The sequence below is a fragment of the Achroia grisella genome, unplaced genomic scaffold (genome assembly GCF_030625045.1).
Source record: "Achroia grisella isolate CSIRO2021 unplaced genomic scaffold, CSIRO_AGI_Agris_v1 utg874, whole genome shotgun sequence".
Lineage (NCBI taxonomy): Eukaryota > Metazoa > Arthropoda > Insecta > Lepidoptera > Pyralidae > Achroia > Achroia grisella.
The window spans coordinates 6,511,056-6,535,142 of NW_026713051.1; the positions used below are offsets into that span (position 1 = coordinate 6,511,056).

General features: G+C 32.1%; 1 protein-coding gene across 5 annotated transcripts in view; it reads right to left on the minus strand.

Moving 5' to 3' along the window:
• The window catches only part of LOC131852993 (potassium voltage-gated channel protein Shaker), a 320,610-nt gene that overhangs the window by 24,588 nt on the left and 271,935 nt on the right, over positions 1 to 24,087 (minus strand). For all 5 annotated transcript variants that reach the window (XM_059203774.1, XM_059203773.1, XM_059203770.1 and 2 more), the window contains exon 2: positions 543 to 660. In XM_059203774.1, the coding sequence (XP_059059757.1) occupies positions 543 to 660 (118 nt within the window). The remainder of the gene's footprint in view (positions 1 to 542; positions 661 to 24,087) is intronic.

Genomic DNA, 24,087 nt, shown 5'->3' on the forward strand with positions numbered 1-24,087 from the left:
CGGGGGATCTATTCCTCGATTTATATCCATAAGTATGCATGTTTGTATCGGTCTAGATGTTTTGGATTGTGTACATCTATATATACATTTATATGTGTATACATAATAATATTATGTATTTATTTACAAAAAAATATATATATATAAGTTCTTCAGTAGATACCCATAACATAAGCTTTCTTTAGTTTGGAACTAGATGGCTGTGTGAATTGTCCTGAGACAATATTATTATTTATTTATCCTGATATATTGAACGGAATAAAGATTATATCCGTACATTGTGTATTCGTATATTGTCATATCTGTGCCTACATATTGGCAACCTAATTCGGTGTAATTAGTCTGTATTTTTAAAAATATTAGTTTTTTATTTATTTAGATAAAGGTTCACTTAGAATAGGAAACTAACTGCGCCTACCTGATGGTAAGCGTTAACTGTTACCTATATAATGTAGAACTATCATACCAACATTGTAATTTTATAGCGTAGACATACTACTCTTAAAAGCGTGGCAAAAAGATATATATGTATATGTACTTACGTTTATGATTACTCTCTCGCAATAGTCGTGGTCATGGTGAATGGGTTCGAAGGTTATGACACCTCCTTGGGGCGGGCGCCCCGTCTCTTCCTCTTGACTGCATAATTTCGGCAGTGACCTGAAACAATTATTGATACATTAATAATTGCCCATTGTATTGAATACAGCTTAGTACGTGTAAAATTGTGAACAAGCAAATTGACCACTATATACATATTATACATATATGATGGTTCTGCCTATGTTATACTACCTACCTACGATATACTACTGAGGACTAAGGTCTCAAGAAAAATAATAAGTACATAATATTTAAAATAAATAATTTCTCTAAAGTCTGAGTAATATTTTGACTGTCTGACTTCCCCACATTATGTAATGTCTTAAACATACTTTTTGATACGTGAAATAAAAATCAACTATTAAAAGTATTTATATAATTGTAAAATCAAATGTTTATAGCTTTTATATTAAAGAAAAATATTATATCCTTTTTGTATTCAAACTAGAAATTTAATAAAAAAATACGATTAAAACAGTTTTTAAGAGAAGAAAAAAAATACAGATATTGTACAACAAAACGAAAAGTCACTTTTATAGAAAACATAAATACGCATCTTTTGTAAATGAAGCTATTTCATAATCTATTTTTACCAAAATCTACAACTTACGATGATTTCTAAACTGATCATTATTAAATTCAAAGTAAATTTTGCAGAGTTACAAGAGCAAAATGCTCATAGTACGTGATTCTTGAAGAGGAATCGAACGTGCCCGAAAGCTTGTCGGCCTAGAGGGCCCTTCAGTATTTACCCGCCGACCATTTTTCCCTGTAGCAATTGCCTTCAACACTGTTAACCTTTAAATATAGGGTTGTCAAATACTACCCTTACTAAATAAACAATCTATAAATGTCTTTTAATTAATTTAATTAATTCAAGAGCGTCGTAGTCTAGTTAGTTACTATTCTAACGTGGATATCAATGATTCTGAGTAGAATCTGCCCGATAGCAACACTGTATGTGAATTTATAAACATACTGGACTTCAAGAACGAAAAGCTAAGATAACGAACCAAATTAATACGGGAAACTTCTGTGGCGACAAAGGATTCAAATATACTCAGAGAATTGTAATCTACCACTGGCTTCTCCATTTGGGATGACAGTTGTGAGGAGGTTACGCTGAGTTAATTGGAAATAAATAATAGAGTACATTTCATTAAAAAATCGATGGACTATCTGAAAGATGATATGTAGAGAGAATAAGCTCAAATAAGACACCTAACGGCGAATAGTAGATGAACACGAAATACTGCATCGATCACAAAAAAAATATAATTAGTAAATTTTTGGTATATAATATCTTAAATAGTTAAAAAAGAATAATAAATATATAAAGTACATTAATAAAGATATAATAGAATGTAATAGATAGAAAATAAACTACGAACCCTATGAAACTAAGATTTAATAAAAAAACATAAAAGCAGTTTATTTCCCCGCTGAGCCAGTAATGCGATTAGTTATGCGAGGACAGAGCCCGCCCGCCTTCGATGCAGATCGGATTTTATGCTGCTTTTTAGAAGAATTGCATAAATTTAATTAAAGTTTGTAGATGAAAATACAGCTTTATATAGTATAGATATAAAATGTAAATTTATATGAAATGAGAACGTTTTATTACACTTCTTTACATAGGACACAATTACATGAATGGTAATGTAAAAGAAGTGACAATGTCACAATATGCAAAACGAGGACGTAAGAATAGGTGTTAGTATGAATAGTTTAATAGTATATTAGGTAATGTTATAATGGAAAAAAATAATAATTTGGACTTGTGACTATTTGACGTTAAGCAGTATGAAAAACAAAACATGATTTAGGTTCAATTATAACGTCCAACATCGCTCATGTTTTGGCCAGTTGTACCGCACCATTATTTGTGGTTTCCATACAAACTCCACACACGATTATAGGATTCTTTTTATATAGTTGTAGTAGTTGTAAACAAGTCGATGGTGGTAAATATTATAAACATTTATAGCAAAAATTAGTATTCGATTACTCGCTCGCTACAAACATTGTATTCATGAGTATGATTGTTTGCATTTATCTGGGCATTTTCTGTCTATTATTTACGGCGGTTACTACTACATAAAAAACTATATAGTTATTTTATATTTAAAATCATATAAAATTACATAAAATTTTGCAGAAAAGTTATTATCATTAATTCAGTATTTCTTTCTGTCAGCAGGCCTATGAAATGGTTGCCCTACATGGAGTGGTGTTATGAAAGTGCTGCGTAGTGCTGGGCTCAGCACTTGAGAGTCGAGTAGAGAGGGGAACGAGCGTTGTTGTTCCAAACGCCTTTTATCTCCGATCGCTCTTAACGCCACTGAAGACGCTTCACTCATTAAAAGATGGTACGACGAATTAAATACTTCAACACATTCAACCACATACAGTTAAAAATAAATAAAAAAGATAATACCTTTACGAGTTATTCATTTTTAGCTTATGATTACTGTATTAATTTTAAATTTAATATAAAGAAAATATGTTTATTTGATAACACAAATTACATTAATTAAAAATATAAATACCAATATTTTTATTATTATTGTAAAAGAGCTGGAGCAGATTTTTTCAGATCTACTCATCGCAAATTTTATTCCGAAGTAATTGATTAAAGTACACACCACACGATGGACCCGGCTCCTGCTCGATGAACTCATGGAATGTTAAGAAATTCATGTCGTCAATGTCTCTCTCTCTCTTGTTATACCAGACAGAGTAGATGGGCATTGCCCATTGTCCACGTTACGGTAAACAAGTCAAGTGTTAAAATTTACATGTCGACATTTCATTAGGTATATCTCAATGTATAGATTTGGGTTTCTAATTAACGTCACGTAGATATAGAAATTATATAATACGTTTTTGGTGACGACCCGCTTCGAATTCAGGACTGTTAAAGTTTAATTTAGGTCAGTAAATCACTGGACCAAGGCGGTTTAACAGTTAAAAGTGTTCTTTATTGTTCAAAATTATGTATCTATTTATAGCTATATTGATTCTAAATATATAGAACATATAAACAAGATAATAACAGTGCGGCCATTACTGATACTCTTTCCTAGATTGAGATAATACATTTTAAAGCACCTTTGGTGCAACTCGGCATACTGGTGGTAATTGTATATTTATTAGACTTTCACGCCTTAGCAGTTTAAATAATAATAATTAAATGCAAATACAGTTAGTACTTGCGGTGAAGACCATGGTAGATAATTTTATATCTATATATAATATATTAAATTGTCGTGTTACTAACCATAGTTTGCCGAAACTGCTTAAACAAATTTAATAAATTTCATATGTACACTTGGTATGGTCGAGAATAGGTTGTCATTTATTTTTTATAAGCCTAAGTGATAAGGGTTACAAATCCACCATATAAAAATAATGAAAAAATACTTTCATATTTTTACATAATTTATTATTTATTTTTTTTATGATTCAGTAGAAACCATCAACCACTATTTTTTATAGGCATGTTAATTTATATGGAAAACGTTTGTCTGGTAGTTATGATGATAAAATTTGTGTTATAAGTTTCAGTATCGACGATAATCGTGAACATTGTTCAGGAAAAAATGGATATTGTACCTAATATAAAAATGACGTGTTCAAAATATAAATAGAAAAGCTTACAAATTGAATTTGTAAGCGGTCGTATTATTTTTAGCAAATCAACATTTTAGTTGCTATAAGTCAATTCTCATACTCAGTTCGGTTCGTACTGTTGCATCTAAATATAGATTTTCGTAAAGCTATAGTGAAAAACATTCCCACCAGCTGATTTATAAGATAAGTAATTCGGATAAAATCGGGCTTAGCTTTCTGTGGAAGTGTAAGAGTTGTTGATGCGAGAAAATAATATCGCATTTACCTGTATTCTGTTAGAAAAGTATGCTCAAAATGAGAATATTTTTCCTTTGAAGCCAAAGAACAAGGAACAAGTGCTGCAGCAGATATAATGTAAATTTAAATTGAAGTGCGTTTTGAAAAAGAGAACTTTTAGTACAAAGGACCTCGTAAATTTAGTAGTGCAACTAAATTAAGTTCTTCAAATGTATACACAACGTTAAATTATTTATCGTCCAGCGGAGCATAATTACTTTATCTATAGTATTACTCCACCATAGTATCTAAGTCTCCTAACATAAAGCGTTAAAACAAATAGCTACATTAAAAATCCTAAAGCGATCTGGTTATTTCAGTAGTGAAACGAGATCACTTGAAACGGTTTATTGTTATACGTTTCACTACAGAGAGCGCAATTCAGTTTCAGTGGAATACTTCAGTACACTCAATATAATGTTATCATATACATAAATAAACAAAATAATAAACAAACAATTTCCATACATATTGTAATTTATTTAAGTGACACAATTGTATACATTCATTTCACAAACGAAAATATCATGTTGCAGGCACAGCTAATAATATTCTAAGAATAAAAATCACAGTATGAATTTATAAAAGGTCAGTTAGTAATAAAAAACGAAATCATTAAATTATAACGTATACTATAAAACCCTTCAACTTAAAATAAAAATCATTTATCCCAGACTGGGCAGTAATCCGAGGTTGCTAGCTAGCAACTTCAGTCGAAAAGAACGTCAAAACTTAATTGTAACATTGATTTTACTTAAGTAACTCTGCTTGTTGCTATAAAATTACAGTAATAATAGTAATTTACGAAATGAATAATAATTCATTGTTTAAATTGCGAAAATAAAAGTAATATGCGAATGCTTATTGGTTTACTGTGTTCATCAAAAGATTTAATATTTTTAAAGAGTTTCTTATAAGTTCTTGGCACTAACTACTTTGAACTCACTGTAGATTTGACTTATTGTAAGCGCCTATAATATACATATATACTATATAAGAGAATAAAGCTTTGATTCAATTTGCCTAACATTTCCATAATTGTCTATATCATATAACGAGCTTAGTATATTAACATAATATAGAAAGATAGTAATATTTAAGACAAAGACTAAAGCGAGCCAAGAGAGATATATAACAATTTCTGCATAAAAGCCTCGAACAAATCCATCTCACAATGCCCCAGATATGTCGAGCGAACAAATGGACGAATAAAGCATCTACGAGGATTCCCTTTGTGAAATAGAGGCATCTATCTCGCAGCAAGTTTCCTTTATGATAGTCACGCTTATTGATCAGAATTACTTGCTACGAGTTCAGTTGTTGGGGCTATAAAATGAATACGGATATTGGTAAACATATCCAACAGAAGCAGCAATTGACATTATTATTTTTCTTTATTTAGTTTTACATTTTTATACCGCGTATTGAAGTTATATTGTTCTGTTCTTAAATCCATCATATACTTAATTCAAATAATGGTTAGCCACATTTGAATTGTCATTATTTAAATCTGCTATTAGTGGATACTTACTTTATTTTAATCTTAAATGCATCGTATTCTTTATTCAAATAAAGTTTAAGCACTTTTGAATAGGTAGTAGTTTTTATTCTACCGCCACATCTGCAATGCAGATTCGGCCGGGAATAGGGAAGAAACTCGGCTGCTGCTCTTATAAAAGAGCTTATACATTGTTATATCTTAACTAGCGACCTTTGGTTTATACATGTATACAGTACATGGGACGGAGGTCGTATAACTATTGCATTTAATTAAAATATATACAAGTTTGGTAAGTAATTTTATTTATTTTACCCTACTTCACTGCCGTTGTTGCCAGCCGTAATAGGCAGTTTATTTGCTTTCCCGATTTTGTATAAATACAAAACAACATCTTGACGCGTATTATTTATTGTACCTGTTTTCAACATTTCACAATTTCTCTCAGTCATTCAAAGGTAGACTGGAAGTAATCCCCCTTTTGGGAGAATTTTGTCATTCGTTTTTAATAAGTTCATTGTTTCCTTTTGTACAAAATTTATCGTACAATAATTTAATACTAACAAACAAACATTAATAAAATATCAAGACATTATACCTACATACAATTAAAACTAGACAACCCTAAAATAATAGCAGCCACCCGTAAAATTACGGGTTGTTGGTACAAAAAGAATAAACTGTTTCATTCACAACAACATACATTCTATGTCAACGTAATTCCATGAAAGAATGTAGAAGATTCCTGTAAAGTTATATATCAGTGACACGTAGACGTAACTGGTAACTGGTTGCTAACAACACGAATAAACATTGGTATATAGGTTATTTGTGTCACGTCTCTTCGGGTCGTTAATGGGATTTGCTTGTAAGATGTTCTATATTAAAATTTATTCAATACGCCGTCGCAAGAGAATGAAAGCTTTGAATACGAATAGTCAGACATAGTGATAGTATATCTACTAGTAAGTGGATAGATGAATGTACCAGAGTAACAGAGGTCTATATGAATCGAGAATTTGCCGTTTTGCTCTCTATGTATCCAAACGGGAGACAAGTATCACAAAGGTATTCTCTAGAGGTTACAACATGAGGTTTTTTAAGAAGGGTATATTAAGATTTCTTAATATACCCTTAATTAAACTTAATAAAACAAACATGTATGAAGTTGTAGGTGTAATTATTACAATATAATAATGAAAAAATACATGGCAAATAAATGCCATATATATTACGAGGCTATAATTTAAAAAGACACATATTACATTTTCAATAAAGACACAAAACGCGCGAGTGAGCACGAGAGAGTGAGCGCGAGAAAATAAGTGATATATTGGTATGAGAAAATATTAAATTTTCTTTAAGTTCTTAAAATTAGTCTCAAATGGACGTAAATGAGCTTTAATATGCAGAAGAAAAATATAATATAAAAGAAAAATAAAATACGATCTTTGCAAAGTTCTTTCGAAATATATAGTTGACCAAGTCAGCTGCCGCTGAAAATCACCGATGTGATCTCGGCTAAAGCAATATGCTGAGCGGAGATCTTTTTAGTAAATATTTTATTGTTTTATTATGTTTTACTATGTGTATGTATATATACGTGTGTGTACATATATACATTATGGCAATTAAATTTAATCTATGCTACTTCTAATATATTTTAATACCAATTATATTTGCTAAATATGTGTACATGTTTAGCATATTATTTTTTTCAAAATATGTACCTAATGGGTACACACGTAGGTACAGTAATATACGAAAAAAGATGTAAAGTAAAAACACAATTACATTGGTCAGTTAACAATATACAGTATAAGTGAAAACATCGTATGAGTAACGTAGTGCGTGTGTTATTATTATTATTAAATTTAACACACTAAATGCGCAAACGCGTGGAGCATGGCTGCACTTCGGCGCACTTCACTCAGAAAGTGATTGAGATAACCCTGAAAATACTGGAACAGTCTACGTTAATCGTAATCACCAGTGATTTACCGGATATTCCTATTCGTGTTCGTATCTGAGAATATCCGAGAGAGAAAATACTTTACGTATTATTACTTTACGGCGGGTCTTATAGTATATTTCACATCATTTATGTATATGAAAAACTAAACCAGCAATTTTGAGTGTTATGATTTATATTATTGACATAAATGTGAAATGCAGAAAAAGCTAAGTTTCTTCTTCTAATCTAAGAAAAAGTTAAGCTTCTTATTAGTGGATTTGCAATTTTTTTTATAAATAATACTTACGTCAAGTTTATAAATGACAATACATCCTATATTATAAATGATAATATATTGTAATTATTTTGAAAATACACTATTATATTTAAATAATAATTTATAAAGTCATAAATATATACAAATATATAAGTAACTGTTTAAATAGCACAGAACAAATTCAAATCCGTATCCGCGGATTAGACATTTTTTACTATTCAGCACATCACTGATATTAACCGTCATACTCAATGGAAGTATGTTGGAAACTAGCTTCTAAATGCAGGTTTGATGGCGTATTCGCACATATCTTGTTTACAAACATTACTCCGTAAGCGCAAACGTGCGTTGATGGATTTATCCGTCAACCGTATTGGCAAAATTGTTTTCGATGTGGGATACAGATTTACGGTAATCTTAATGCCTATTCCGGTGAGTACCATAGAATAGAATAGAATAGAATAGAAAAAATTAATAAATACGAATATGTATACTAGAAAAATATTTTATTAAATAATACATTAAATTTATTGGTAACAACGGTAAGTTTGTAAAACGTCCATATTAAGAATGCAGATTTATTCTAGAAGAAGGACTAAGAAATAAAGGTACCTTTATTTTTCAAAGGATGGTTATACAACTTTACGTATTCTTAATTTTATAAAATTACGTGCACATATCTATGAATACATAAGATGGTAACGTTGGCGTAAATGAGGTGACTAACATATCTCTATCAGCAGAAGAGTAAGGCGCAAACAACAATGACAAGACAGTATTTGAAGGTCCACGAGCCAGAGTTAATATTCGATGCGATACTCAAAACCGTATTCATCCAGCTAAAATAAGGTTGTTCTAATATTAGTCGAGTACGTTAAAGCATACGGGCGGTTAGAAAATTACAATAAATAGAAACATGCGGCGTGCGTAGGCGGGGCCGGGAGTTGTGACCGCACCGTGACAACGGGTGACGAATACGGGACAACCGCTACAACGGCAGTTTGCCGTCACATACTTGTCTCCTAGAATTTTACTTATTTATATCTTTCGATATATTTTTCAGTTATTATATCATAATAATATAGTTAGAAGGGAGATCTAAAGAGAGTAATGAATGGTTAAACACAGAGCGCTGATCGACATTCAAAAGTTATCATTGTTGAAATAATGGTCAAATATAATGAAATCAAAGATGAAATAATGTACTTTAAAATAATAATATGAAAAATCATAAACAAAATAAAAATATTGATAGCTATGATGCATTACTAGCATTAGATACGGGTGAGAGGGACTTATTTTAATTTTTGCAAATAATCAATGCATAAACTACCTTGAATCTCAGACTACTCATTAAGCTTCACTAATCCACGCTAAAATATGAGCCATTTGGCATTACGTGACACACTTCCAAGTATTTAATACAAATACCCACATAAACTGAATTGTAATATTATCTCTGATGTTGGTATATTACCTGTAATTGTGTGTTTACTAAATACTCAAATAAATATTGAATCTGTCTAACGTGGTCATAACAGTATCGGTGGGATTATCCGTTCATAAATACGATATTATTTGGTTGTAGACACAATCGTTAATCAATTGTTTGCTGTATAAACATTGAACATTGTGCGTGACGAGATGAGAGTTGGCGATGTTAATAACAGATAATATTTGTTCAGGTGCCATAATCTCACTATTCAAAGACTTAGAATATAATTTGAAATCAAAATTATTATTATTGGACTAGTAATCTTGTATAAAGCTTAAGAATATTGGTACAGTGTTCTTCATTCCATTTCGTTAGTCTTAACATAAATAACGAGTCTCAAGACTACAGAAATATTTTCTGACCTTTAAAAGGATCTTCTCCTTAGTTGCTATAAACTTGACAAAGTACCCGTCTTCGTTATGTATCTGCGAAAGAATCAATATAAGAAAAGTAAAGAAAATCAAAATACCGTTATTCATGTGAGTTATGATGTATTTAAGACTCATAAGATATGTCAATTCTGTCGTATCTTCGGATTGAAGAAATAACGAGTCAACAAAGTTAGCTCTTGTTATTTTTAAATGTACTTATACATTGTTGCCGATGGCAACCTTTTTGATAGTTTTTATGTTTTTTATATATAATATATTTGATTTTTTTATTTTGACGTTCTGTTGTTATATACCGTTTGTTTTCTTATGCCATATGGTCTTTATATTTTTGCTAGCGAGCTGATTACTACACTTATTTTACCTCACCTAGGAACGTGTCTCATTTTAAACCAGCCTAAATACAGTCCTTCCGTAACATACATGATTACAAAAGTATAAATTGATTTTTAAATCCATTAGGAAGAATATAGTGGACACCGTATATGTTATTGCATTTGACGAGTATGGCCATCAAATCCATCCCCCGCCTTCTTTATTATCATTTACCTAATCTGCGGCACTCGTGGAGGAGATTTTCTCTCAAAACGATTATTAAAATTAATATTACAATTATATGGAGTTTGTAGTCTCTTAGTGCCTTAATGTCTAATCGTCCTCTTAAACATAATATTACGTTAAAAGCTTCTTTCGTTCTAGCGAACAAATCCGTGAGTAAAGTCGCATATTAAATTGTCCATTATTCATTGTATTACATTATATGCTGTTTGAGACTTTTCCGACTGCTGGTAGTTGTTGACTCTGGGACGGAGCGAATTTTTCTTTTTTCTCTGTCTGCCCTTTCTACTATCAGTCGGCTATATTTTATTTAATTTTTACACTGTTTACTCTCAGAGCTCGTATTGTTCATTTTCTTTTCAATATTCCACGGATTATAAAGTTATTTGCTCTAACAATCCTCTTGAGTCTTTTCACTTTCGATTTAAGTCTTCGCCACTTTGTTTGTTCAATATTATAATTTAATTTCCTCTTTAGCCGTTAATACTGGCAGTGGCTTGCTTTGCTATTACAGTTAGCTTTACCCACATTTGTAATTTTCCTTAAAATCATTAGGTTTTCTTATTCCATATTAAATTTTCTACTACCTGTTATGTAATAATTGAATCAAGTTGTGTAATCTTACACTTAATTGTCAGCGATAAATGTTTGGTATGTCCTAGAAGAACTGTTGAAAGTTAACGTAAAACCTAAGTTCTCTTTGTTTTATATTTTATCAAACATAAAAGTTTACCAATATTTTTTGTTAGTGCATTGTAATAATACATTAGTAACCGGACCCCTGATTCGGTAGAAGGCCATCTGTCTAAAATTTATTTTGGCACTCTTTATATATCAATATTGCCAACGATTTGAATTTATTCAATGTCTTACTAATACTTGTTTATAAAACAAGCAGGACTAGGGCTAAGAAAAATTATTTAAAAACATAAGGCTATTTAGTCAGTAAAGGACGATATCCCATAAAACTAATGATATTGCTTCCTTCTTCTCTTGAAAAGTTATTGTAAATATTAGTATGAGTAACAATGTTTTTGATCCTACTATTAAGTTTCATTAATAAAGCTTTTTTATTATAATAATTTATTAGAATAATAAATAAGCTGAAGGCCGACTTAATGCTTCGCTTATTATATACCATTTCGGAGAACTAAGATGTCATGCTTCTTATCCTATATTTTCATTGGTTTATCTCAACCTTCCACAGAACCACAGTTTATAAAGCAAAATATTTTACTGCTTAGACATGTATTTAAGTAGGTGACATTTCTTAAAAAAATGGCCTAGGTACTAAAAATTTTGATGAGATGGACAGGTGTGGTGGTGGCAGAATCAACTCTTTGGTACAATAAGAGTAAAATTATGTCCACCAGCGGACCATAAATAGTTTATAACAATGAAAAATGTATTACTAGGACTTTAATTTAAGGTCTAAATCCAAATGTACTAATTACTCGTTAAGACAGAATTTAAACGCAAAATTTCCTTTGTGGGACTACACACAAATAGATATGTTTGTGGTTGAAATGAACAAAGAGGACAAAAGTAAATTATTACTAGTAAGCCTCTTTGTTGTCAACTCCATTAGTAAAATGTATTAAGCTGGGCATACGTTAATTAAAACGTTTTAATGAGATGTCAGTAGCAGGCTGATTGCAGGTAAGCTAATGATACATAATTCGTGTACAACACGACTACCTGGTTACCGGGCAAGTGCAGTTTCACTCGCATTACTTTACCACCATGGTTTATCTGTTTGTTAACTTTAGTAACTATGTAGCCTTTGTATCTATTAGCTTGTATTTTTATATATGTTTTTTATTAATATTCTTTTTTTTTGTTTTCTACATTATACCTTTGGCAATTGATTACCAATTCTTATATGTTATTCAATTCTTATATGGTATTTAATTAATGTAATCTATTTTTTTATTACTTTTTATAGATAACGTCGGTTAAGATGTTTGTCCATATGATTTATTTTATTAATTGTAGATAATTAAGTAATGATGCTTATTATTGAGAAGTTGTTTGATACAAAATTGCTCACAGATAACCTATTTACTATCAATAGATTGGAATATGAAAGAGTAAATAATCTAGAAAAAAACATTTTTAGAATTCCAATAACATACTAAATTAGGTCGTACTTGTTATTTATCTAATTGGAAGAAAAACAGATTTAATTGGACTAAGTAGTAGAGAGCTTATTCATGAGAACTCACATAATAATTTAAAGGACCATATTTTGCTAAATTTCGAAGAAAACAGTTAAATTTTTAATTATATTACGAATAAGTAAAGTAATAAAAAAGTTGTTTATTCTTTGAGTCATAACCCATAATACAAACTTCTGGATAAATATTTCACTAATAAAAGGAAAGAGTTTCAATATGTCCAGTGAAAATATCGTACTCTCTCGTAATCCCATACGTCCTGTAGGTCCATCTACCGTTTAAACGCAGAGGAAATAAGCACCGCAACATGAGATGATCGTCAATTTAAACCAAAACCAAAACCAAACAGGATTAAAACTGGTAATTCTTTTTGTTTTGCGGGGTATAAATAGGAATTATTAAAATGTTCCTAAACAACAGATCCCATTTCCTGGAACAACGTTGCATAATTTTGTTACAATAAGAGTATGGCAAATAGCTTAATGCGTTTTAAGTAAATTTTCGCGGTACCAAATATTTGATATTATTCTAAGGTAATTTACGCAAATTCTTAGATTATATTCCAGATTTTAAAGGATTGTTTTGTATACAAAAACCTTTTATCATTAAGTTTAGATTGGGTTATAAGTAAACTTACATAATATTCATTATATAGAAATTCATAATTAAACATATTGTGACTTTGAACAATCGACCGATTGCTGATTGGATGATAAATGAATGCAGTGATTGGTCAAATATATACTGTAGACTGTGATTAGGTATATATAAACTGTCCAATCATAATCAGGGTTGTGAACAGCAATGGAAACTAGCCAAATAATGCATACAATTAATCTGAGCTTATTTACATTTATAATTCATATTTATTAAGGGAGAGGGGATTATTAATAACGGGGATAGACAATCATATTGCTAGCAAAGTATCATGTTAAGTGAACCTTTACGTAGTCCCAACCGATGGAGGTAATTTCTCGGTGATTTCGCTATAATTAGCTAACTTATTTGATTTTATGCTCATCAAGATGTTCTTCATCTATTATCTGTAATTAAAACGTAGGCGGTAGGGATAGCGATAAAAAAAATTTTGATATACATATGTCTTATATGAATAAACAATTTTAACATTTACTTCAAAAAAGAGAAAAGCATAAGAGCAATTTAATGTTTTAATTAAAAAATTAAATAGACAGCGAGGGTAAGTATGTAATAGAGCGGGCTCCATTATGAGGTCACCATAATAATTCAATCCCCAATACGAGTACATGTAAGTACGTATGTTGTTTACTTAGCCTCCTGTCTACCATCCGAAACACGTTAAACCAATATGCTATTCAAATAAACACTAATATTTATACGTAATTTTAAATCAAAACAAATGCCATGTTATGTCTACATTGCCCAATAAATTAATACGGTGTACGGGTATGACTCTGGATAGATATACTCTATGGATGTACTCTATGAAAGAATTGAGAAAGACTTCAAGAACCGAATTTGCATCCATGTTTGAAATACATAACTTTCGCCAGTATATACACTTTTGAAGATGAAAAATCCCTTGATATACTTAGACTTCTTTCAGATAGTTCTTGTATTTAGCAAAGAACCGCAGTAACTTTTGTACTAGAACGTACCAACGTGATCAAAAGCTGCAAGCTCCTACCAGAATTGACTGGGCTGGATGAAAAACACAAGAGTTGAAGGTGACTTTTGACGTACGTCGTTAAGGAGCCTCTTAAAGATACATACCGAATTACAAGTCTGACAATTGCCCGGAGTTTCCCTCTCTGCCAAACGATGGACCCAGCTCCCGCACAGTGAATATATGGAAGCTAAGATGTTTGTTTCCCTAACTTTTAACCTGTATGTAACCATATGTTATGACTATTGTCACTACAGTTAGGAAATAGATATTTTCAACTGTTATCGTTATGGTGAATGGTAAATAAGACTTTGCACAGAATTCGTTGGAAATAATTAACGTGGCAGAAGACAATTCTACCGTTATTTTTCGTATGAATTTGATTTATTGATGTAACTAAATATTAAAATTATATCACGCGTAAATGGCTGGATTTATTTGGAATACATTATCGAATACACATATGCAATGCGGCATAATAATATCTACAAATTAATAGTTATGTTGACCTCAATACATAATTAGTGGAATGTTATCGAAAATATTATTAACAATTTTTTCTGATAAAACAATTATTTAATTCGGTACTAATGTATGTACAAATACTAGTATTATAATTAAATATATAATATAGAACATCTACAGGTGAATGTCAAGAAGAGAAAGAAATATTACAAATAGAAGTATTCTGTGGTGCTGAAATGAAGAAAGGATAAGGAAAATGTGGAACTAATTAAAATATAAAACAGGAGTTGTGCGGACAACATACAGAACATCAACCACATCACCATTTTACTACCCGAAATGACAAGCTAACTGACGCTGGTAATAACAGCCAAAGCAACTTTACAACCGTCTATGATGATCTACATGCATTCTCTTCTCACTTCTGACATTTAGTGTCTTAGTATATTCAATACCTTGCAAATGAAAATACAAATTTTATTACGATCTATTTAATATTCTAACCAAAATTAGTGACTTGAAGTACTAAGATCCAATATAAACTTTTCTAAAATGTCAACCTAAAAGATTATCTTTAGGTTGACATTTTATAATTCTTCTTCTATACAAAATTAATTATGTACATTTTATTATGCGGTTATAACCGTTTATAACAGAATGCAATTTACGGAATAAATTACATTCTGTTATAAACGCGTAGATGAACACATATTTTTGATACTCATGGGTATAGGCTATTTTTATGTATACAATCTTCAAATCGCAAGATAAAGACTTTGTAGTTGTGTTGGTAATATAAATAAGATTGGAAGAAAGTAACATATATATAAAATATACGATACGTGTAATGGTCTTTAAATATATGTTACTCATTTTACTTGAAGCTTGTATGTCGAGTGTTTCTCACACCTTCACAAATGCATTTCATTTGCATGGAATAAAGTAATATAATAATTCATTTTCGACATTTTCTTTTTATTTTATATTATACTACTACATCATAGAATATCCAAGATATAAATATACGTATAAAAGAGATATTTCAGTAAATTTCCTAGTATTTTTATACTGACGTGATAATTCCGTTGTCAATAATTGAAAATATTGTCAATATATTGTAAATGTTATATAGTGTACAAATTAATATTTTTTCGACTATTACATTTTCAAGAAGTACTAATACAAAACAACACCGCATTTTGAGTACTGCATATATCGGATTACTGCAAGTATAAAGAGCTATTAACAATATATCTGTAACCAATACGAGAAACAAGACACAATTCGAATCCCGTATTGATTTTCCCAACAAATCGTACAAGCGGTACTCTGTCGAATTGTTAATTTGACTCAGATAAATCGGCCGTGCCCTTAATATCTTTCTCCTCGCTTCCCATTATTTCTCCGCTGGGATTACACTGCCAAAGAGCTAGAAGCATAAATCAAATTTACTCTGACTGTGAAATTGAATCGATTAGTGTTAATTTGTTTAGTTCCGCAATCATAAGTATGTGAGACTACAATTCAGTGCAGATACTGAACCATTGGTATTAAAGATATTATGACCTTCCTTAAGAACAATCAACAATATTTCCGATTTATAGTGAGTCAACATTCATATTGCGTTTTAACGAAGTATCATCAGCAGATTTTATAAAGCTTAGTAGCTTAGTGTTGACTATTCGATCCAGACTAAGCCTCAATTCTATAAATGTATTCGATTAAAAATTACTGCTATACCACACCATCAGTGGCATTCCAAAATTGCTTGAGCATACGTTCAGTGCGGATAATAGAATGCAATGAGATGCAGCCAGGTCACATCCGTGGGCTTAACTTATATATAAATTGATTTGTATTTCATGATAGGACATTCTTATCATATTCGAAAGGATGATGTGCTTGGACATTTTTTGCCATTATATGCCGTATTATGATAATCGTACGTTTAGTGTATCTGTTTTTTTTGGATGTTGGATCTCAACAGGATGAAATAATACTTTTTAATGAGTTCCAAAGTGATTTGTGCCAAAAAAATATAAATCAACAAACAAGTTGAAGCAGTCATAATCCAGGTATTTGCAGTACGGCCACGTACATCCCGAGTAATTTCCGACGATATATTTATTATATGATACGCACATAGTATGTCGTGAGTCAGTTCTATACTAGTTAATATAATATCTTTATTGATCCAAATTGAGAGCCGTAATCCCAAAGTAATCGCCCCAAAGTGTGTCCGACACGCAGTTTCCAGCGCGTAATGTTCACGACGTCAATCATCGATATTTTTACAGTTCCCAGAGATATGGAGGAGCCATGTCTGCTGTTGGCTTGTTGACGCGCTAAAGCCGCACTGCAGCAGATTGAATAACGACCTCTCTATACAAATACAGAAGGATTCTGTGAACTATGAACAGTTCGTCGGACAGAACCAAAAAGAAAACAACATAACGACAAATAAAACTCGCCTTGAGAAATTTGTATTGAAAATCGAATATACTTAATTATCAACACTGACAATACAGTATCATACTGCGCTAGTCAGTGACGGTGAATAACTTTAGTAAAACAGAAGGCGAAGATATCCAATTAAAATGCTGTGGAAATATAAAACATGCAAATTATCTGATATGAACGTAAAAAGTATTCTCGATAGGACTTACCACATTTCAATTCATAATTATTCATTAGTCCATGAGAGATACATGAGAGCGTTAGTAGACACCAATGACTCCAGGTGGTGGACTCACCAACACATGTCGAAATACTCCATAATAACGTTGATATACATGTGTAAATGGTAAAGTGGAGGCGAGGACGAGCAGCGCGCGTGCAGCGAACGCACCTCGATCGTCGTGTGACCGCTGCTGGCGCACTATCCCATTCTTAAAATGAAACATATTGTGACGCAAACGGGACACATCCTGGCCGCAGACCGCTTTACGACCGTTGAACGACGCCACCGCTACCGCCTCCGGACCTGGTCTACTGATGTTGGACGTGGATTATACGTACCTCTGGTCTCCGCCTTCCTCTTGGGCCCGGGGGCATTCCTGCCTCGGCCTGAGGACAGGCGTCAGCCCCCATTTCTCGACCAACTCTATGCGAGCAATGGTGGCTGCTCAAAGTCAATGTGTCATCGGCTCGGAGCAGGTGCGGTGCAGTGGGGACGCGGCGGAGAAGCCGGCTGGCCCGCTGCGCCCCCCGGCCGGCTCGTGGAGCGCGCCGCGGCCGCCACTTTAATCGCGAGCCATCCCCGTGCCCGTTCGCGTTGCGCGTGCTGACGATCCCGCGCTACGTGTGTATGCTGGCTGCCTGCTCCGCGTCGCTCCTCATACTGAGCTTACAGAGTGTGGTGAAGTTCTGCGATGTTCCGCGATCGCATCGCGCCCGCCCGCGGACACTGCGGCACGCCCGTCGAGCGCCGCGGCCGGGCAGCTCGCGCACCGCGCACTCGCCTTAAGGTGCGCAACTTTACCGCCGAATTTTTCGTCCTACCCAAGCGCGCGATCACGTTCGCGCGTTTAACTATTTGGATGGAAGAGTCCCATTAACTAATATATTAAGTTGATTATGTGAGAATGTTCGATATTTTTTTTAGATATGTATAATAACGTGGTAGTGGAGTCGCGGGCGACGATCGTGGCAGCGGGTCCTTACGTAATGCGTAAACGGGCGCGTGCGACGGCGCCTCACCGAGCACAGCGAGTCATAGTCTCGACGGAATGCCGCGTGGCTGTCACGAGGCGACGAAGAACGCGTGTGACGCTGCTGCACGACGGTAGCGTACTGGTGCGGGCGCGCGTGCGTCCCCCCGTCGCACTTGCCGCGCCTACACCCGCTTTTCCCTACTAACACGCGTATCGACACCGCGCGCCAACCACTGCATCGCGGCCCGACTCGCCCCGCGCCAACCACGCGCGCGTCATGCCGCGCCGCCAATGCAAGTCCGTACATCACAATTCCGCACGCAACCCCTAGACTCGCTACGACTTTCCTAGGAAAACATTCGCTTTCCTTGCCCTTTTTATAGTTCTGGCATTCAGTTAACTCTCATGCGTTGTTGTAGTCCTCCTTTTGCTTCGTTAGGAATTATGAAGTTAATGATGCATCTTGAGTAGCCTCTTTAATATAAGCAATAATATAGAGTTTATAAAATTTCATCGATTGAAGAATATATTTTATAGAGATAATATGTATCTTATTTCCGAATCGATTGTCATTCATTGACATTTCAATGAAGCCTTAAATTTTTAATCGACGGACTAACGATTCGAAATTTCCATTCCTGTTAACAATGAAATGATGAAATAAACGAGACTGGAAGGCTTAAAACTTCGTTGAACTAAAATCCAATCCAGTTTCATTATATCATGAGCTTAAAGTCACTTTGAGTTAAATCGTGTCTACACTATTTTCCAACTTTCTGTACTTCGGTTAACTCCTGAAAAGCTATGCTAAATTAAATTAAATTGCAAAACCCCGTACGGATCAAATGATTTTCAGATTACTGCAACCATATGTAACTCATAATTAACTTTTGCAGAGGAAATTGGGCACGGGCTTAATGTAAGCTAGATTAAGCCCCATCTATGATATCCTATATTCTATGTATCGAAGTGTTAACAAAATACAAAGAGGAGATTGTTGTGTGAGATGTAAGACATGATAATGATAATTACAAGATTATAATGGAGAAACATCAGAACAGGACTGAAATTAGAGCTATCAATATTCTTCTCCCAAATTATTTAATGAAATGTATTATAAGAAGAACGGAACTGTTAAAAGGCTCATTGGACAATTATTAACTTATAATCAACTTAGAAATAATAAAAATATAACATTGTGATATGGTATATGTACTTAATTCCGATATCGGGATACGATATCGCATTAAGTCACTGAGGTATACCATCGACTCGAGAATAAAAAAACAAATATCTGGCGTATATTATAAACAAAATAATTAATTAGAACTCCCATTGTTCATTCAGCTAAATTTATACAGCAACTGTATACCATTTATGTACTTTTACCGGTGTCTTAGGTATAGCTAAATAAATATATATACAAGAAATTATTACAGCAATATTCATATGGATATATGTAAACATATATCAAATCGTCTTGATCTACAAAGGGATTTAAATTGCAAATTGATTCTTTTATTTAAAGTGTATTAAAAATAAAGTCCGAAGCTGTATCTAATATCGACAGATAAATTTTAATGTTTACGATCTCATGTGTTATTTTAAAATGTGTTTATCATTGTGTATCAACATAAGGGAGGCTAGAAGATTGAAAAGTATTATAGGATGGTAAATTTGATGAAATAAAAGTTGATGAATTCTCGTGTATATAAATCCCAGAATTTATTAAAACGCAATGCTTTCATGTATCGGGTAAACTGTTCAAATAGAATTTTAGATGAATACACCTGTGTTAATATTATATTATTGTTTGTATATTCTATTAATTAACTATTGTTGTTTAAATAATTTTTATTCAATTACTTTGATTTTCATATATTATTTTATATCAGTAGCAGAGAATTATAAATATACAGTATCACTGTTAGAAATTTAAAAACATGGTAAGGTTTGTATCCTTAAACTATTATATTCTCTTAAAATATCTTGACATTAGTTATAACATTTTAATGTATCTAAAGAATAATTTAAAAAAACACGAAACCAAAATTGGAAAAAGAGTGTGCTTTTATCTATGTTTTGTAATAATAAACATAACAATCTTTTTACGTACGATCATAATATATACAGCCGTGTCGTGAGCATCGTGCTTTGATCATCAAAGAAAAACGCGCCATCGATGCATGAGAATATAATGAATTATTATTTTGTACCTAACAATAAAGCGAAGTTTTTATCATATTTCATAAGAATATAAATAACATGGACTTAGCAAAGCATTGGTTACATTAAAATCGATCTATAAAATACGATCGTTGGATTCCTTTTTAGTATTATATTTGAATGTTTTTCACAAGATAAAATGTATAAGAAAACAATTATAAGACTCGATATTAAGTATTCAGCTAATGTGTATAAATGACAATGAATTACTCCTTTTTGTAATATGCATGCTTCCCAATTCGAAATATTGTTGAAGAAAGAAAATTACGTATAATATAACAAAAAGTTTTACTGCGTTTATGACATAGTATATGTGTTGTGCCGAGTGTCATGAGTCAGCCATGCTCACTTAAATGTCTAGAGATTTATTGGTGAGGTGGAGAGATGGGTCTTTGGGTCCCCTAAAATATGAATGAGTGTGATGGGTTAATATTATATTTATTTAATTTTGTTGATATTTCTAGTTGAGAGTCCGAATCTACACAAAATCTATGAAATAATAATTATATTATATTATATATTATATTCTATATACATATATATATTATATCTATTTCTATTAACATATAATTTCACGGTAAAGTACTTAACGTAACACTGTAACAAGAAAATAATTATACGGCTTGACATGAAGAAAACAATTCTCAAACTCTAACCGTTAAAGTGCACAAACGGAAAGTTTGGCTGTGTTTATAAGATAAATAGAATGGAAACTCTTCTGTGTAACATAATACTGTAACAATAAATTATTCTCCTGCTCAGAGATGAGCACTCGACGTCTAAACCTTTTAAAGAGCACGAACTAAAAGTCTGTTCGTTTAAAGTTATTAGAATTTACAGCACGTGTACGATGTGTAATGTGACGCGGTGACTAGATAACAATTATGTAGTTTAAGGTTAAGTACAACACTCAAGTATTAAATCCTTTATCCTTTAAGTGCACGAACAAAATGCTTGTACTTTAAAATTATTAGAATTTATTGCATGGAAGAGCGCATAGAGTCACACTGTTCGCTAATAGCATGTTACGACGTGTTCTCTTTGTTCTCGTATTGTATCACTATTCTTGCGCAGACGTATATTAAACAAGGCACAAAGCGTACAGAAACTTTCAGAGATGCATTGTTCGTACTTGCTTTGAAACTTGTGCAACACGTAGAGAATGCTCTATGAAATTGTATGCACGTTGATAAAGAATTTTATTTAATATGCGATGCGAGTGTATTCTCGAAATTTCGTACATGAAGAACCTTCGTAATATTGTTTCCCTTTTAAAAATAAAATATATTTTTTCCGTTTCATAAGCTTTGTTGAAAATGAATTGAATATGTGTAATTCAAACTTAATAAATGATACATATTTATAATTACGGTAGTTAATCATCTTGTTTCAGCTGTTTGTTTGCTCCCAGTCATAGTAAAGATATCCAACTTCTATAAACAGACTTAGGCAAGTCTATGTAAGTATAAAAAAAAAACAATGCCTTAAGAGTGGTCTAGAAAAGAAAAATAAGAGTGGTCGCTTGTTGACTGTTGTTTTAAAATATATGTTCAAAGTATTTATAACATCACTGAAGGTTTATTTCTCTGTTACATAATAGGAATACAAGCTTCAGAGAACAGTTTTGTATAGTTGACGGCACATACGATTTTGACTCGATTGTATTCAAAATTCAGCCTGCAAATTTTCTGACATCCACAGCACCTCTCCAAAATCCATATCTATAGTAATATTATAAATGCAAATGTCTGGCAGTTCCTATTATACTTCACGACTAAAAAGCTGTATGTAAAATTTACAGTGACTGTATTACAAGTATGGATGACCTTTTATCAACATCTGCATCTTCCTTATCCCTTTAATTTGGGGTCGGTATAATATGTTTTTCTCTATGGATGATCTTTTATATTAAACAAAAATATGGGAGGGTGTGAAATTGGCGATTGTTATAGCGTTTTTCTAAAGTTCGATCTAATAGGTTTCGATAAATAAAACTGTTCGAATTGAATGATAATTGAACATTGATTTATTACTATATATAAAATGCATGTAAGTAAGAAAGTATTTTAAGTGTTATTACCCGTATAGCGTAGTTTTATAGTTATAAATAATATTTATTTTTGTTATATTATACAATTCTATCTATAATTATATAATTAACAAGTAGTAAATGCGACAACAATAAATAAAGTAATATTTATTGTTGTCGCACACATACTACGCCATCAAAAATACATTCATAGAATTGTTTCCTTAAACAGGTATTTTTCCCAACTTTAATAAAATATTCTATGAACATGTATTCGTAATTCCTGTAGCCATTTTTAAGTAAAACATACAAATAGAAAGTTTTCACCTAGTTTAAGATTTTACTATCTCTAAAGATAAATAGTATCCAATAAATATTTAAATGGTATCGTCGTGGAGTATACATCAGTGAGTAATATTGACACACTTTACAACGCTTATATGAAATATTTCAGTGCGCTCAAAGAAATGCAGCATATCTAGTCTTGTATAGTATTATTCGGATCTGGAACTCTTTGAAATGCATTTTGTATGAGACAAGAGCCTCTGTAGACTGCAGTGAAGACATTACTGCAGGTCATTGCGTCGTATCGATGTCTGATATTTAATTTGACATTTCACACTTAAAGGAAATAGAAAAATGGTACGGGAAATAAAATAAATATTTTACTTGTTGCTTTTTATTAGTAAATTTTGCGAATAATTTATAATCTCCGGCGTAGAATAGTTTTGAAAATTCTTTAGAATTTCTTTTTGCCCGATGATGTGATATAGACATATTTATATAACTGGCAACACAAGTTTTCGTCACTAACTGTATATACTCTGTTAAAAATATGATATAAAAAATAGACATGTAAGTTTCATAGACAAAAATATGTCTATGTAACTTGCATGTCTATTTTTAAGTTATTTTAATTTGGTGAATAATATTATGTATTAAAACTAATAATGTTGCTAAACATGAGTTTAATTCTGACAACAAGTACATTATGAATAATATAAAAAAGAATTAAAGGATTATTATTATAAACCTAAATGATTCATAATGCATACATAAATAACATACTTAACACCACGAAACACTTACTCAAACTCTTATTCACATTTTAAGGACAATCAATCAAGCCTACATTTGATAAAGTTAGTCTATTGTCTATTTTAAGCCTATTATGTATGTATATATACTTGAGATAGCCGAAGACACCTT